An 18,647-nucleotide genomic window follows, 5' to 3' on the forward strand; every position below is an offset into this window, starting at 1 on the left:
CTGTATTAGCAAAACAGATAAGTAACAAACAAACACCCCAAACACCAAAGACTTGTCATGTAGATCAGTGATAGAGTAGTTGTCTAGCACACCCAAGTCTGGGTTCAATTTCAGCACAACCAAAGATACATATGTATATATATTTGATTGAATGAATTGGTCTTTTGAGACAGAGTTTCACTACATAGCCCTGGCTAGCCTGGAGCTCATCCTGAGTTCATAGTGGAGGCTTATTTCTGGATACGGGTAGACAGGCCTGTGCTAACAAACTGCCTTGAGAAGATAATTTTGTTTCCAAGGAAAGTGTAACTGAGGAAGGAGACCAGAAGATGCACTGTCATTTGTACCCTAAGACCTTGATGATTTTGTTCATCCAGATTAAGAATAAAAGACTGAATTTGTGGTTTTTCTTACTTGTTTCGTGGGTCCTCAGCTCTTTAAACAAAATTGGATCTTGTAAAAACGTTACAGAAAGAGCCTGAACTATCGTTGGGAGGTGGACTTTTTATTACTTGCATTTCTGCTCTCTAAGTGTCAGGGAATGAGGTTAATCTAGAAGAAGTGGATAAAATAAGACATTCATAATTCTCATTCCCTGGTCTGGCAAAATATCTTTTTTATTTTATTTGAGTGCTGGGGATGAACCCAGAGCTTTCTGCACTCTGGGCCAGCGCTCTACTACATCCTAGCCCCCAAACTAATTTTGATGGTGTCCCTGAGCTCTTCTGGCTCAGTCTTGAGGTTATCAGATTTCAAGGAACTTTGAAGCCACACTTGTTTTTCTCTAATCAGTTCCTTTATCTCCTAATCCTTCCTCCTGCACCTGTCATGACCACAGTTTTATTGACTGATGACACACACCAGAGTTCTTGGCACATAGTAAATGCTCAATAGAGTTATTGAACTGGTGACCTCATCTGTTCTTCCTGCCACAAAATTTTCCCAAATTCTCCACTGAGATGAGGTGTCTCCTTTTACTGCCGATTCCCGTTACCACTTGGGGAGCACTTACATGAGCGATCACATTGTACATTTTTTTTTCGGGTTTTCAAGACAAAGTTTCTCTGTGTAACAGCCTGGCTGTCCTGGAACTTGCTTTGTAGACTAGGCTAGTCTCGAACTCAGAGATACACCTACTTCTGCCTCCAAAGTGCTGGGATTAAAGGCATGTGCCACCACTGACCGGCTTGCATTGTGCATTTAAAAAAAAATGCCCTGCCTATTCTTTAACATAAGAGTTCCTAATTTTAAATTTACACTCCCCAAATACTTCCTAATTTTACTTGTGTTCTTTCCACCTCCAAGCATTTGTCAGCCTAGTGTTCCCCACAAAACCCAGCAAAAGCTTATGCCTCAAATCTGCGGAGGCTAAAAGGCTGGTGATGATGGATGTTTAAGAAACTACTCATCCATCTCAATGTGGCACTCATGCTGCTTGCTCTTCAATTGCCCATCATCGCTTCATTCAAAGGCAGTGATTATTCATTCATGGAGCGTTTGCTGAGCCTCCACTATGAGCCAGTCACCGTGCTAGGTGCTCTGGAAGATATACAAAGATGAATAAGATGCTTTCTCTGATTTCGGTAGCAATTACTGAAGTAAGATTCATAAGCAATTAATCATGCACGGCCTTGTGATATCTCTTATACTAGCTGGAAAGCATTTTTTAAATACTGCTGTGTGATTTGCCTTTTCACTCGTTAATGTTTTCGTTCTGCAAATAAATGTCTATGTGACAAGCACCATCTTGGCAGCTCAGACAAATGATCATCAAATGATAGTATCTGCCATCAAAGCAGGTCAGACTGCAATACAGAAGAGGAACTGGGATTAGGTAGCAAGTACGATGTAACATACCAAATGCTATGGGAATCCCAAAGAAGGGGTGTTCAGTTGCCCAAGAGCATGATGCAAATTCTCACTGAAGATGGGCGATTCAGATAGCCTAGGAAGGACAGAATTAAAGCAAGGAGGTGAAGCAGGGCATTCTAGATAAAGGAATACAAAGGCAAAGGCTTAGGGCTGGTGAAGTAGCTATGTGGCAAGGTGCTTGCCTAGCACATAGATGGTTCTAGGGTCCATGCCCAGCACTGTATAGGTTACAGAGGCGTAAGGAACATGATGTATATTTAAGCGAAGGCAGAACACAGATATTAGTGACAGGTAAATGTTCTAGTTTGCTTTCTGCTGCTGTGTTAAACACCATGACCAACTTGGGGGAGGAAAGGGTTTATTTGGCTTACATTTCCAAGTCTCAGTCCGTCATTGCTGGGAGTCAGGGCAAGAGCTCAAGCAGGAACCTGGGAGGCAAGTGCTGGCTTCAGCCTCCTTTTTCACACATCCCAGGATCACCTGCCCGGGGTAGCACTTTCTCTACGGGCTTGGTCCTCCCACATCAATCAGGAATCAGAAAAAATGTCCCACAGACACACCCACAGGCCAATCTAGTGGAGGCAATTCCTTAATTGAGGGTTCCTCTTTCCAAGAGCTTCTAGTTTGTGTCAAGTGGACAAAAAACTAACTTGCACAGTAAAATCAGTCTGATTGTGCAGTGCAGAGTCATTACGATGGTTTGAATAAGAATGGCCCCCATAGGCTCACACCAGGTCACCAGGGAACGGAACCGTTTGAAAGGATTGCAAAGACTAGGAGGTGTGGCCTTTTAGGAGGAAGCATGTCTCTGGGGGTGGGGCTTTGAGGCTTCAAAAGTCCATGCCAGACCTAGTCTCACTCTGTCTGCTTGGAGGTCAAGATGTGGCTCCCAGCTACGGTTTCAGTACCATACTTGCTGCCATGTCCCCTGCCACGATGAAAATGGACTGACCTCTGAAACTGTGAGCCAGCCTCCCAGCCCCTAGCTAATGCTCTCTTTTATAAGGGTTGCTTTGGTCACGGTGTCTCTCTTCACAGCAACACAACAGTGACTAAGACAGTCACAGCCTAAGGAAGTTGACTGTACCCCTCAGCAAGGGCATTACTCTCCCTTCTCATTACAGATGTGGTGCACACTTATTAGAAGAAACATCCCAACAGGGCTGAGATGTGACTCAGTTGGTAAACTGCTTGTCTGAGGATTTGGGTTCAGACCCCAAGAACCCACAAAAAAAGTTGGATCTGGGAAGTGGAGACAGAAGGATTCCCAGGACTTGCTGGCCAGCCAGTCTAGCAGAACACGTGAGCTTCAGGCTCAGTGAGAGATGTTGCCTCAAAAATATGTGGACAGTGGCTGAGGAAGACATCCATGTCAATATTTGGCCTCAACACACACACACACACACACACACACACACACACACACACACACAAACTTCCAAACATGTAGAAACTTCCAAACATGTATACAAATTTCAAAGAGAATTACTCTGGTAATGGTTTGAGTTTTAACCGTTTAAGACTGTTTTCTGGGGCTGGAGAGATGGCTTAGTGATTAAGAGCAAGAGGACCTGGGTTCGATTCCCAGCACCGACATGGCAGTTCACAACTGTCCGTAACTCCAGTTCCAGGAGATCTGACACCCTCACACAGACATACATGCAAAACATCACATAAAATAAGAATAAATAAATATATTTTTTAAAAGGATTGTTTTCTAGTCAGCACCATGGTGGCATGTGCCTTTAATCCCACCACTTGGAGGATAGTCAAGGCTATACACAGAGAAACCCTGTCTCAAAAAACCAAAACCAAACAAACAAAAAAAAACCAAACTCCCCAAAAAAATGTTTTCTACAGGTAAACTAGCATATTATCATTAAAAATGGAAGCAAGCTATTTCTCTTTCTAAGTACTTCTTGGTTATCATTTCATGCCAGTGAGTGCACATCTGATCTACCTTTGAAAGAGCTGTATGATTGGCAGTACATGAGCAGTTACACAAATAAACAAACAAATGAAAAACTAAAGAAGCCAACTGGGTCTGGTCCTGCAGCAAGTCACCCAACCCGGGCTTCAGTTACTTTTCTGTAATGTTAACACACTGAAGGTACCTGTTGCCTGGGGTCTGTCTGAGTATCAAGTAGTGCCTGGCAGATGAAATCCTCAGTGATGATTCCATAATTTACTTATTCACTATTCAGGGTGTGTTTTGGACAAAGTGATGTAATCTGATTTCTTTGTAGGGAATTGCTCTGGCACTCTATGGGAATTAACAGGGAAGGAAGATTGTTAGTGAGATCTTGTTTAGACTTCTGCACAGTATGGTGGTATGGAATATTGGCTGTTGAGATATTACATGACCAAATGCTAGGCTCTACCCAATACTGATGACAATCTCCCTCCAAAGTCCCACATTTAGAGGACGGTTCTGTTCATTTGACAGGTTTTCCTGAGTCCTTGATATGTTTTGGTTTGAGATGGGGGCCTTGCTATGTAGCCTGGCTGGTCTGGGCTGGGTCTGTAGACAAGGTTGGTTCCGGTTTTTCAGCAATTCTGCCTCTGTCCCTCAAGTGCTGGGATCACAGGCCTGCACCACCATGACCTGCTTGACTTTTTTCTTGTTTTGTCTCACACTGTAACCCAAGCAAGCACTGAATATGTAACAATCAGTCCAGCTTCCTGAGTGCTGACCTTACTACCGGTTTAGCTACGGAAAATAAGAACAAGTAAGTGATTGGCTCTCTGAGGCGCTTCCATTCCAAGACACATTTATGACTGAGGATGATGGGAGAAAAACAATACGTAGGCCAACAAATGAACAAGAACGTCAACTTAGCCCACATCTCTTGATTGAACGTAAGTTCCATCAGCACTCGGTGATGTTGAAACACCCAACACACCCTGGACAAGTTTAATGATCATCTTCCATAATGAAGCTTGGGAGCTCATTCTCTGGGCTAAATGGAAAGGGGTGTTCGCGTTGAGCCTCAGGCCCTCGGTGAGATGACCCGCCCAGCCCCACTTCGCAGTCACGGCGAGCTAGGAAGCCAAGGTTACGGCCCAGGAGGCTTCGGCTTGACAGCGCGAGGACTCAGGCCGAGGCTGAAGCAGAGCGATCGGCTGCACACCGGTCCCGGAACCCTTCAGCCCCACGGCCTGCGCGCGCCGGCGGCGGTTGCGGCCCCGCGTCGGGAGGACTTCCGGCGTGTGCCGGGGTGGCCGGATGACGTGGCTGAGTCAGAGGAAGAGGCTCCGAGGCCGGGGGGCGGGGGCGGCGCGGAGCGGGCGGTGACGGCGGCGGAGGCAGCGGCTGGGCCCGGGCCCCGTGCGTCTGTCCGCGCCCGGTGGATGTGAATCGGCGGCGGCGGCGGCGGCGGAGGAGGAGTCGGTGGGCCGGCGCCCGGCCTGTGGGAGCGCGGAGGATGAGGCCGCTGCCGGGCGCTCCTGGCGTGGCGGCGGCCGCCGCGTTGTTGCTGCTGCTGCTGCCCCGGGCTCGGTCTGACGAGCACGAACACACGGTGAGGCGAAGCGAGCCGCGCGGTCGCCCCCGGCCCGCTCCCCCGCTTGCCGCCCCCGCCAGGCCCGGTGCGGCCTGGAGGCCCGGTGCAGCCCCGCGGCCGCCCGAGCGCTCCTTCCGGTCGGGCATGGCGGGGCCGGATCCGCGGGAGCTGGGAGGAAGCATTTTCGTGCACTCCGGGCTGCCTGGGCCTTGCTCCTCGGCTCCGCCTCTCGGGGCTGGGGCCCGGGGGTCGCTCAGTAACGGGCTCTGGAGCCGGGAGACCGGACGCTGTGGGACACAACACGGCGGAAGATGGATGCACCGTGTTCACCAGGCGCTTGCCAACCAGGAAATACCCATCACTTCATGGCCCGCTCGGCCTTTTCCCACCCTTCTCTCCTCTGTCGGAACCGGATTGAAACGCTGGGGTGGGGGGACAGCTTCAGTGAACCGGAGGTGTGAGCGGTTTACACGTAGACACGTCTTCACCTTGCACGCACTAGGTCCCGGGCCTTTCCTGTAACTTTGTCCGCGCTCCGCCAGTCCCCAGAGGACGTCGGGTCCCGGTGGTCGGCCTCTAACTGGGGCAGCTCTGACCCGAGGGGCCCGGGTCACCCAGCCCTCAGGCCACACCCCCACTCACTTTTGCATTTGGTCTGAAGTTGATTGGCGGCCTATTTAATTGTGTTTCCACATCAAAGCTTGGATTTAATGACTCTTGGAGTGACTTTCACCTAGAGCTGTAACGCTATGGTTTTCTGTTTTTTTGTTGTTTTTTTTTTCCAGAATGATAGACGCGGGAAGCAAGGAAAGTTAGATAAATCTAGAAGGTTGCTTGGCGAATAATTGTTTTTGTTTTTATTGATAGAATTTTTGCCTGAGAAGTTGTGTATTTACTAAATTTGAAAGATATGGAGAATGTCGGGTTGTAGCTGATCGGTGGGGAAGTGAGGGCATTCTCATTTAAGGGGCCAGACTTTAAGGTTTTGTTTGTAATTAACAAAACTTTGTTCTATGGCCTGGATTAGCTGACATCTTCTTTTAGCCAGAATCTAATTGTGTGTATATGTAAGTTTTTTCAGAGAAACACTGAACTGGTAACTTTTTTTTGTATAGTATACAGAGACTATGTATAGACTAGAATGATTTGATTTCTTTTCAATACCCAGCAAGTATCGTTTTGTTCAGTAGTTTAAATAGTATTTGATAATTTTTTAGTACTTCAGTTCCTATGTAAAATCCTGAACTTTTATTAGTTCCGCCATATAGACTTAGAGATTTATATTCTACTTTTAAAATCTTGTATTTTATACCCCTATGAGGAGGGAGGCTGTAGTTTATAACTTAATAAATTGTAAGTATACAAAAACTAGCATAATTCACAAATTTAATATGTAAGTGGCAGCTTCCATGATAAACATTTTAAAGTTTATTTATTTTTATTTTGTGTGATAGTTTTGCCCGAATAAAGGTATGTGCATCACGTATGTGCCGAGTGTCTTAGAGGCCAGAAGAGGGTGTCAGAGCTGGAGTTACAGCGAATGCTGAGAACCAAACCTGGGAGCTCTGCAAGAGCAACAAGTGCTCTGAACTGCTAAATTCGATCAAATATTGCTAGGAATGTCATTTACTTCATTCATTCATTCATTCCCTGGGATTGAACCCAGGCCCTTGTGTGTTGTAGGTACATACTCCACCACTGAATGGAATGTTTCTTTTTTTGAGACAGGGTATATTTGTGTAGCCCTGGCTGTCCTGGAACTGGCTCTGTAGACCAGGCTGGCCTTGAATTCAAGAGATCCACCTGCCTTTGCCTCCCAGTGCTGAGATTAAAGATATGCGCTATCACGTCTGACTACACCTGGAATGTTTTAATTTTTATGCATATAAAATATTTGATAAAAGGAGATATCCCACCCCTCACCCTTCACCCCCCCCCCCCAAAGACATGGCTTCACAAATGCCAAGCAAGGCTGTATCTCTGATCTGCACCTTTGTCCCAAAAGGACTTAGTGTGAAGATGATAGGGCACATGTGAGATGGTTTCTGGACAAAAATGGAGAGTGAACATTAATTCATTGCATGTCTACATTGAACAGATCCTTTACTCTTTCTAAGTTTCTTATAAGTATTTCTTGAAACCTAGATCTTCACCTTGGCTGGCTAATAGGGCTCTCTCTAATCAAGTGTTTTTGTTTTGTTGTTGTTGTTGTTGTTGTTGTTGTTGTTTCTAATTCCAAGAAGGCAGAAGTAGCTAGTGAAGAGAGAATTAATATTTTGGGAAGAGACAAATTGTCAAGGGAAGATTGCTGAGTGGGTGTTTAAAAAAACACTGTGGGATTGAATTATTAATTAAAGAATATCTTTCAGAAGCTAAAGCTTGCCCCTTAGACCATTTCCTTTTAAGACAGCACAGATGTAATACTAATACAATTTGGAATAGTATGTGCTTAGTCCTGTTGTAAGTGCTCTCTCTACATTAACTCACAGTAAGTGTGTGTATATTGCTTGTAGTGTACAAGGCCCCAGTTCGAAATCACAGAACCCCAAATAAATAACCTTGGGAGGCAGATGATGCACCCTTCTAATAGATAAGGAAAGAGGACTAGAGAGGTGGTCATATGTAGGAGGTTGTACCCAGTAGAGATAGAGGTGGGATTTGATTCCACACATTCTACAAGTAAATAAATCTTGAAAACAAATTATCTGTGTTTTTGTATATAGGTATGGTGTGTGTGTGTGTGTGTATGTGTACGTGTGTGAGCATGCGTGTGGAGGTCAGAGGTTAGTATTAGTGTATCCTCAGTTGCTCTCCACCTTTTTTTTTTTAAAGTAGTTATCTCACTGGTCCTCAAGCTCACTCAGTAGGCTGGACTGTCTAGTCAGCAAGCCCCAGGGACCCTCCTGTCTCTCCCTCCCAAGTGCTGGTATTGCAAGTGTTACCACCTCCTCTGGTTTCTTATGTGGGTGAAGGACTTTACCAACTGAGCCATCTTCCTGGGCCATGTTAATGTCTTTTGTCGACTCAGGTGATGTACTCTATAGCTCATTTTCTTTAAAACAGGACTGTAAAACACTTCTAGGTGCATGAACTTTTAGGTACATGAAGAAACGTTTGGATGAGCCGAGGTCCATGCTGTGTTGTTACTGAGAGGTTTGTATTAGTGTTAGAAGGAATAGGGCCGGCTCGTGGGCACAGTGGGCAGGTGGCATGAACAGTCATGCAGGAATCTTCCTTTTTGTTTCATTGCCCACTCATCACCATCTTGAAATTACTTTTGAGAAAAAGGTCCTACCTATTTCTTTCCTAATGCTTTTTAAATACTTTTATTTGTAAAAATTTGTTATTTATGCACATGTGTCTGTGTCAGAGTGTGTTCATGTGTGCATTTGCCCTTGGAGGCCATTGGAGGGTGTTGGATCCCTTGGAACTGGAGTTCCAGGTGCTGGTGAGCCAAACCGTGGTCCTCTGGAAGATAACTAGCACTCTTAACTGCTTGGCCATCTCTCTAGCCCTTTGCTGTTGATTTTTTGGGGGACGAAGTCTCAGTGTTGGTCAAGCTGGTCAGGAATTCTGGGCTGAGTTCAAGTGATTCTCCTGCTTTCTGAGTTGCTGGGGCTACTAGCATGCGTCATTATTCCTGGCTAGATACTTTTATTTTGGAATGGGTCTCCCAAATTAGTAGCTGGTTCTAAGAAGGAATGACTACTACTTACTATCCCCAAAAGTCCTCCTTTTCCCTCCCTTTTCTGTATCTACTACTTAACTAGGATTTAGCTTGCCATTTGATCCATATAGTATTCTTTAGGGTTTTTGTTTTTTTAAGTTTTTACATTTACTTGTTAGTTTTTTTCTGTGGTTTGGGCTGGTGAGAGTGCATGTGCCACAGTGGGCATGTGGAGGTCAGGGGACAGCTTGTGGGAGACAGTTCTTCTACCATGTAGACTTGGAACTGACATTCAGGCTGTCAGGCTTAGCAGCAAGTACCTCTACCTACCCACTGAACCCCCTCTCCCCCCAGTATTCTTTATGGGCTGATTTGTCCAAAGTTCTTCTGATATTCTTGGAAAAATAAATGAGAAGAGAATGTGCTGTCAACTTCTGGAGTATGTGCTACTTTTAGTTTTTAAAAGTTGGACTGTAGATTATAGGACATACTGTTTGAAATGAAAACTAATGAATACTTCCACTCACTGAACACAGTCTCTTACTACATGATTGTAGGGTCACCAAAAGGTCTCTTTAAAGCCAGACATAGTGGTACACACCTTTAATCCTAGCACTGGGAGGCAGGCAGGTAGACCTCTGTGAGTTCCAGGCCAGCCAAGACTACATAATGAGGACCTCCCCCTTACCCCCACCCTGCCCCCCACCCTTCTTTAAAGGTCTTTAAGTGAAGGGAGTAAGGATCATTCAGTGGGGGAAAAGCACTTGGGATTTTTATGGGTTCTGTTTTTCAGCATGATCACAAAGTTGTGTCTTGTCATTTGTGTTCCTCCCCTTCCTTCATACCTGCTACATATATAGTATGGCACTGTGCTTAGTCCTGGGAGTACTTAGCTAGTGTCTGTTGAGTGACTTGAGTGAGTAAGTAACCATTAGGGACAAAGATACTCAGTGCTGGAAGCATGAAGCTTGCTTAAAGCACAGTGAACAAAAACTAGACGATTCCTCATGTAAGGTCATAATCTTAGGCATACATCTTTAGGTTCCCTCTTGGGACCCCATTTCTTTGTAGTCCTTTGTAATTGTAGTTTCAGGACTTCTGATGTGGGGAGGACCCCACTTGTGTCTAGGATGGCTTACTTTTCCTCTACCAGAAACATTTTATATTGTGCCACTGATTTGGAAAAAGGTTTTAAGAAAGACTTATTTTTATTTTCTGTGTATGGATGTTTGATTTGTCTAAAGGTACCACGTGCATGTAGTGCCCATGAAGACCAGAAGAGGGCCTTAGATTCCCCCTAGAACAGGAACTACAGCTGGTTGTGAGCTGCCATATGGGTGCTGAGAACTGAACCTGAAGCCTCTCCAAGAGCAGCAAGTGCTCCTAACTACTGAATCAGCTCTCTGGCCCTTGAAGTAGGATTTGTTTGCTTGGCAAAGCAGCCTTTGTCTTAGTCTCTGTTAGAAGTATAGGAACGTTAGAAATGGATTTGAAGGTTTTATCTTGAGAATACGGCATGTCCTATAAGTGAGTTTGTGAATGTGCTGGTGCAGATTTGGCTTGTAGGAAATGCCGTACTTGAGCCTGTTTTGGGTTGTACTTAATGATAGACTGAAAGTTTAGGTACAAAGCTATTTTAAGAAAGAATGGTTATCTCAACCTATGAATCAAAACCGCACTTCCAATTTATTTCTATTAACATCCTTATGTGTGGGTTTAAATAATTGAAAGGCTTTTGAAACTAATTTCTGAAATACTTGCAGAAACAGATTTTGCTTTCTCTGGTAAAAGCACTTTGAAGTCAACAAGTTCCTTTCCTGTAAAATGAAAGGTAGCATTGGAGGCCTTATCCTGAGCTCCTGATCCTTAGTGGGCAGCATAATTTCTGATTTCCTTATTCTGGTTTTAGAAAGAAGTCAGCAACAGTTTTTTTCAGTCTTCCTCTTGAGGGAAAAATTGATGACCTCTGTCAGGGAATAAGGTTTTGGGGTCCTCACCTCCAACATAAACAGAATAAATGGGACCCAGCACTATACTTGAGAAGAAGGTCCTGACTTTAGAGATCAGAGTGCAAGTAGTATCTGAAGTGTTTTCCTTTAGGGCAGATTCAAGTCTCAAGTGAAAAGGTTGGCACTAAATGCAGATTCAAGTCTCAAGTGAAAAGTTGGCACTGAATGCCACGCACTTTTGTTGCTCTGTACAGCTATGCTTTTTTTAAAATTCATTTTTTCTTTTTGGTTAATAAAACTATCTAGAAGTCAACAAAAGTATAGTGCTAAGTTGTAAACTTGGTACTAATAATTATATAAGCTTGAACAATTTATTTATGAGACAAAGTCTTGCTGGGTAACCAGGGCTGACCTAGAATTGCTATGGAGCCTGATGTAGCATCAGACTTCCTTTGCCTCTACCTCATCCTTCCAAAGGCTGGGATTTACTCGTGTATTCTACCATTTCTGGCTATTTAACATCGCTCCTGTTTTTGTTTTGAATCTGTAAAACAGGCATAATACAGCCTATCTTACAGAGTTTTGAGAAGAGATCATGTTGGCACAAAGACTTTAGGACTAGGCCTAGCTGCTGGTATGTGGTTATAAAATGGCAGCTAGTGTGGTGCTATCACTGAAGCTGATAAGGTCATGCTGTGCTAGGGGTGGTCGGTTAAGACCATACCTGAGGAATTGAGAAAGGAGTGGTCAGCACTTCTGAAGGGCAAGTGGAATTTGACTACTTGGAGAAAAGATGGGCATGGTGGATTTCAGGGAGAGACAGAAGAGAAAAGGTGAAGTCCAAGAGGCGAGGAGGACAGGCCTAAAGCCTTTCCACTGGAGTGGACAGTGCGGAAGTAGTGTTCCAGGGAGAGTCTTCTGAGGGCTGGGGAGTGACAGGTGAAGGATGCAAGAAGCTGCATTCTCTTTTCCTCCGGCCACTTCCCCAGAGGCTTCAGACAGAAGGAATTACTGTCATGCTAGGGACCCCTGCTCTGCTTCTTTGACAGTCCTTTCCCCCAGATAATGTTTTTCAGGTCAACTTTAAATCCTGTTTCTAAGTGCTGTTGCCCAGTGCAGTTTTTCTAAGCAAAGTATTTTAAGTGTTTGCTAGGACTTGTTGGGATGTTTTGGGAGGGAATTAGACCCACCTTTACCGCAGCTAGTTTCTAAGAGGTAGATTAGTGAAGGAAAAGCCTTCTTCCAGACCTCAGGAGCTCAGAGAATTTATCTGCAGCTTGAGGGGAGAAAAAGCTTTCCCATCATCTTACACAGTTCTTTGAAATCTTCCTTTTGGTTCTTTGAGCTTCAAGATATCTTTAAACATGTTTTTTTCTCTTAAGATAAAACTCTGGTTTTTCTTGAGACAGGGTCTCACTATGTAGTGTAGACTGGCTTCAAACTCATAATCCTCCTGCTATAACTTCCTGAGCATAAGATTAGTATGTGCCACCATGCTCAGAGAGAATGAATTCTTGACCTTGCTTGGGAGCTCTTATTTTCAGAGTCGAATAAAGTCTAGGATGAAGTAATAAACATTTTAAGTTCATTGTATCTGAGTGCATAAAGGAGCCCTGTAAAAGAAGTGAAGCATTGTTTGTGCCTTAGTGCTCACGGCAACTCCAGTGTGCTCCTGATCACTGCTTGAGCCCTGTTCCCAGAGAGTTGGAAACTGCAGAATGGGACACATTGTTGTTACAGTTCTTACAGTTCACCTGCAACTTTGTGTTTCTGGCCGCTACCTTAGTCCTAGAGAACATCTTAGACCAGAGAATGTGCACATTTTTGTTGTAGTTCTTGGCTCATGTAGCACACAACTCTACCAGCCTGTCAAAGCTTCACAGATGTTCTGGATGACTAACTTTATTTCAGAATGTGGGTTTAATGTACATGGTAATCCTTGAACTGTATCTTTGTATATAAAATAAATGAATGGCTTACTTTAAGGAGATAATTATGTTCAGATTTTTTAAAATTTCTAAACAATACATATATTGTGAGGTTTATTGCAAAGGTATTTTCTTGTACAGACTTGGCAGGATTCATGGCCAGGTTCTCATTAGTGGGCACTTCTCTATGATATTCCATTCTCAAGTGTTGCTCCCTTTCCTTTCTTTTATCTCTGATGTATATAGTCAGTGCATACTTGAGACTAAGTCTCCAGTGAACTTAACGTGTCACCATTTCTTCAGTGTTTACCAGTGATATTAAATCCTTTCGTACATTGTAACATTTCGACTTGGTAAGTAGGTTTTAATTCTTGGAACTCTGATCAGAGAGAAGTGGTTGTTGTAGATCTCAGTTTGGAGAATTCTGAGGATGTGTAAGTAGAAAGAAGTACTTTGATTAGTGCTCTGTGGTCGTGCATTATGGGAGAACAATGACCTACATACAGGCTTGTCAGTCGTGCCCCTGAATAAAAGGAATAGTTATGGATGGAGATCTGTGGAGACATCTGTACTCAGACCCTTGATTCTTTACTTCACAAGTGGAGATTAGCTGTAGTAGTTCTCTGAACTTACTTGAAGCAGCGTATGGTTTTCTGTATTACTATTCACTCTGACTTTTCTCTGCTAAAGTGGAATTAATTGTTCCTTTATTGTTGCTACAATAGCTCTCTGTAATCATAACCTTTCTGCCATTGTTAATCATTTACTTGTATGGTTCTGTGTGGATTGGGAACTTGAAGGGAAGAAAAGTAGTCTTTATTTTTGAGACATGATCTGACTATGTAACTCTGGCTGGTCTGGAATGCACTGCATAGACCAGGCTGGCCTTGAACTCAGAACCTCCTGTCTCTGCCTCCCAAATGCTGGGATTAATGTGTCACCATGCCTGGCATATGCCATTCTACCAGGCAAGAAGGATCTTTTTATTGTCCTTATGTCTTAGTATCTAACTTAGGGCTTGCTATATGCTGCCTGTGTATATGAACAGTAAGATAGTTTTTGTTTCTTTGGTGACCTGAATGATGTCTTGTATGAAAACCAGGCATTTAGTATGTTTTAGGGTGGTGGTGTTATGAGTAGAAAAGGAAGAAGCCAATTTTGGGGGTAAGAGTAGATAAGCTAGTAGTTTGGGGTTCTTTGGAAGATAAAGACCCTTGGGTTTGAATCTCCATGTCTAGAGAATTGTAGTATCATTAGGAAAACAGTTGAAACTGGTAGATTTGAGTAGGGTGAATTTGATTGTAAACATGATAGATTTTGGTCGGTGATGGTGCACGCCTTTAATCCCAGCACTTGGGAGGCAGAGCCAGGCGGATCTCTGTGAGTTCGAGGCTAGCTTGGTCTACAGAGCTAGTTCCAGGACAGTCAGGGCTGCCCAGAGAAACCATGTCTCAAAAAACCAAAACAGAAAAAAATGATAGGTTTTTGTTAAAAGTGTTTATTGATCAATTTTCTGTGGGAGAACTGGAAATAGAAATTCCTGTAGTTGCTAGTTGGGTAGCTTCCTGTTACATGATTTTTTTCCCTTTAAGAGATCAATCGGGTGGGGAACACATTCTGTTGAAAACAGGATCCTCAGTGACCAACACAATTGTTGGCACATGCTAGGCACTTCATAAATATTATTCCATTGGACCAACTTTTAATACTGTTAGTTAACTTTAAATACCTGAGCACTTACTGATCTTGTAGATGACCAGAGTTCAGTTCCTAGCACCCGTATAGGGCAGCTTACAACTCCTTGTACCTCCAGTTCTGGGTAGATCTGATGCCTCTGGCCTCCAAGGGCGCGCGCACATACACACACACACACACCACACACACACACACACACAATTTGAAAATAAATATTTAAAAAAAAGAAATCTGATAGTGTCTAGTTAATATTGCTATAAATTTTAAATTCATAGTGATTTTAAGAAATCTTTGGCAGATCCTACTGCTGGGCCATAAAAAGTTGAAGTTGGCCGTCCTGTGCCTATATGTGGCGACATGTAATATTCACTGATAGTTAGAGGTATAATTATTCAAAGAAATATACATGCAAGGTGAGTCTTTCTTGACAGGTGGAATTGGCTTTGAATGTTCCTGTGTTGGTTTCACAGTGTTGCTTTTTCTCTTTTTAGTTATTTGTCTCTGGTCTAGTACTTTGACCAGTATCTGTGAGAAAGACTGAGAGAAGGAAGGTTGTATTTTTTTTGTGCTGACATTAGTTTGTGGGGGGAGGGAATCTAATGATTAACATGAGGGTCTAGATAAGCTGTTGATTTTGTTTCCTCCTTCCTTGTGCAGGTTTCCCTGTCAAATTTTGTTGGTTTGGGGCTTACTATTACCTACTCTTATGAGCCGTTGGACTTTTTAAAAATATTGTCGTTTGTAAAACAAAGTTTGGAGAAAATGGATCCTGAGACCACAGTCAGGACAAAATTTTAAGAGTCATGAAGCTTGATTTTGAAAGTGTGGGCATTGGTACTCAGATTAAGTTTCTGCTGTTTCACCTTTTTAGCATGAATATAGACAATACATTAATTGAATTAGATATTTTAAAAGCACATGTCTTGTTTTTCTTGTTACAGTATCAAGATAAAGAAGAAGTTGTTTTATGGATGAATACTGTTGGACCCTACCACAATCGCCAAGAAACATATAAATATTTTTCACTTCCATTCTGCGTAGGGTCAAAAAAAAGTATTAGTCATTACCATGAAACTTTGGGAGAAGCACTTCAAGGAGTTGAATTAGAATTTAGTGGCCTGGATATTAAATTTAAAGGTAGGTCAACATTAATAGTCCTTGCTGACATTGGAGCCAGGTAATTTCATTGTATGGAGCCAGGTAATTTCATTGTATGGGGTTGCATGTTTAGCCAGGTTAATTGTTAACAGAATGTTTCTCTAACATAGTTCTTTCTGAAAAGTATTTTTCTGGTAAATCTTCAGTTATTAGATACATATATGGCCAGGGAAGGCCTCATAAAATTCATAGTAAAGTAATTTTTGGAGGTGTGGGTCTCCAAAGGGATACGCGGTTCCTGAGAAGTTTGTGTAAAACCACAGATTTAACTTGTACAATATACTCAGCGTGTAATTCATCCTCTTAGCACCTATAGAATATTTAAGATTTAGGTCAGACACTTAAACTTGAGGGGAAGCCTATCTGTGAGACGGTGTGTTTAATCTTAGTGTGTTCTTCTGTGAAGTTTGTTAGAGTATTCATGCACAGGCACTGGTTCCCTGCACAGGCACTGGTTCCCTGCACAGGCACTGGCTCCCTGCACAGGCACTGGTTCCCTGCACAGGCACTGGTTCCCTGCACAGGCACTGGTTCCCTGCACAGGCACTGGTTCCCTGCACAGGCACTGGCTCCCTGCACAGGCACTGGCTCCCTGCACAGGCACTGGCTCCCTGCATAGGCACTGGCTCCCTGCACAGGCACTGGCTCCCTGTACAGGCACTGGTTCCCTGCACAGGCACTGGCTCCCTGCACAGGCACTGGTTCCCTGCACAGGCACTGGTTCCCTGCACAGGCACTGGTTCCCTGCACAGGCACTGGTTCCCTGAACAGGCACTAGCTCCCTGCACAGGCACTGGTTTCCTGCACAAGCATAGGCAGTACTATGGCTAAAACATCTCTAGGAAGTTGGAGTTCTGCAGAGTCTTTAATCAAGGGTCTTGATTTTTAATAGAACATGGGCATTGTTCTTGGGAGCTTTGTTTTTAGCTTCATTTCTTTTGCTGTATCAACTAGTAAAATTATTTGCTCCAGTTTTGACTTCATTGAGTCCATGGATATATAATCTGAATAGGAACTGCCTTCTGATATTTTTAGAGCATTGGGAGTAGGCTATGAAATAAGATATGAGGGAAATGTTACTTTGATTTGTTAAATTATTTTATTTATCAGATTTTTTTTTTGTTACTGTTTTGAAAATGGGTGCACATTTTATACCTCCCCCATAATGTCCTTTGGAACTTAATTATAAAATTGAATTGTAAATTTAAACCACAGTGGTGTGGCCTATAATTTTATGAGTGTTAGAAACATACCCTGAGGCATATGTTTTAAGTTAATAAGATAATTGAAATATTTAATCACAAATATGAAGAAACTAAACTAGAACATGTGATCTTTGAGAATCTCAATGCTATATTTATCCACCTAGTGTCTCCTTTTCCATATTCAGGAGACATGTCTCATTTAATAGAGAGGAGCCAGCGAGAGAGAGAGTAAACCCACAAATCCTGCTTTGGTGCAGTGATTTCATCAGATTTGAAGCTCTATGCCTTACTTATCTGAAGAAATATTTCTTCAGCAGTCTTTAACCTTCCTTTCTTCTTCTACTTCCTCGAGTCTGAGATAGAGATAAATAGTTAGAGGCTGTTTTCATGGGCTTGAAAGTGAGGTTTGTTTTCTTTTCAGATTAAGCTAAACACTTGAGGGATGAAAGAACTACCAGTTGTTATTCCCCCGAAAGGTAGCAGTTCTTGGGGCCTAGCCAGCTAGCTCTGTGCCTTAGCTGAATACTGCCAAAACAGCTGTTAACTTGGGTAGTCCAGATGAAGTAGCCAGTGGGAATTGATTTCTGTTTCCCACTACTGTAGGCTTTTGTTTCTGATATTTGAGATAGAGATGATCATGCTTTGGAAGTGTTCCTGATTGTTACTCATATTTTTATAAACTTTGAAAGGTAGAATGCACTTTCGGAGACCCAGATATGGGCAATTTGTTCACGGCATATCACACATACTGATAATGCTGTAGAAGCCAGACCAGTACTGTCTCAATGTGAACCATTTATTTATTTGTTTGTTTGTTTGTTTGTTTATTATTTTGAGGTGTGTTAAGATAGGGACTCATGAAACTCAGGCTGGCCTCAAATGTGCTGTGTAGCTGAGGCAGGCCTTGAACTTCTTACTCTCTTGTTTGTACCTCCTGAGTGCTGGGATTGCACACATGTACCAGCTACTATTTGTTCTTAGTCTTTCATATCAAGCATTTGACTCTTAATGATTCTTCTGAAGGTATATTCATATGAAGTAAAATTTTGAAAACAACACACATACACTGCACACACATACATATGAACACACACACCCACACACCCACATACGTATACATGTGTACAGAAACAGTTTTTTTTTTTTTTAACCTAGCAGATTCTATCAGGCTAATTGAATTGGTACCATTTTGTAGCATTGAAGGTCACTAGAGAGATTATGCTAAGGAACTAACCATAGTCTTGGTCTGAAGACAGACCGTTTTAAGATGCCTCTCACTTCAGATTTTATGCACAGCTTTCTTTCTTTTCTTTTCTTTTTTTATATGCTAGTGCTAGACAAAAATGCTAATTGAGACCATTTAGAGAAAGTGCATTAAATATAAGCATAGGTCTATATTAGGATCATTGAGCCAGGCCTGATTTCATTGCTTTCTGATTATGGGTACTATCTTAGAACATTGCTGTTATGGAGTAGAAAGAACTTGTGTTTTAGAATCAGACATGGTACAGCTCAGCTCTGCTTGTGCCTACTTGTGTGGTTGTAGGCAGATAATTCAATGTCTTTGATCTTTTGTAGTTCTTGTCTGGGAAGCATGGGGAATAGTATACCTGATAGAATCATTGTTAGGTTTAAGTGAGATAATGTACTTTTAAAAGTACCTGGTATAT

The 18,647-nt window shown here is 42.9% G+C and overlaps 1 protein-coding gene across 1 annotated transcript in view; it reads left to right on the plus strand.

Moving 5' to 3' along the window:
• Positions 1-5,170: 5,170 nt before the first annotated feature.
• Tm9sf3 (transmembrane 9 superfamily member 3) overlaps positions 5,171-18,647 on the plus strand; it is a 57,989-nt gene continuing 44,512 nt past the window's right edge. Inside the window, exons 1-2 of the mRNA XM_059258183.1 lie at positions 5,171-5,393; positions 15,556-15,751. Of these exons, the coding sequence (XP_059114166.1) occupies positions 5,298-5,393; positions 15,556-15,751 (292 nt within the window). The 5' untranslated portion in view covers positions 5,171-5,297. The remainder of the gene's footprint in view (positions 5,394-15,555; positions 15,752-18,647) is intronic.

Source organism: Peromyscus eremicus, chromosome 1 (genome assembly GCF_949786415.1).
Source record: "Peromyscus eremicus chromosome 1, PerEre_H2_v1, whole genome shotgun sequence".
Lineage (NCBI taxonomy): Eukaryota > Metazoa > Chordata > Mammalia > Rodentia > Cricetidae > Peromyscus > Peromyscus eremicus.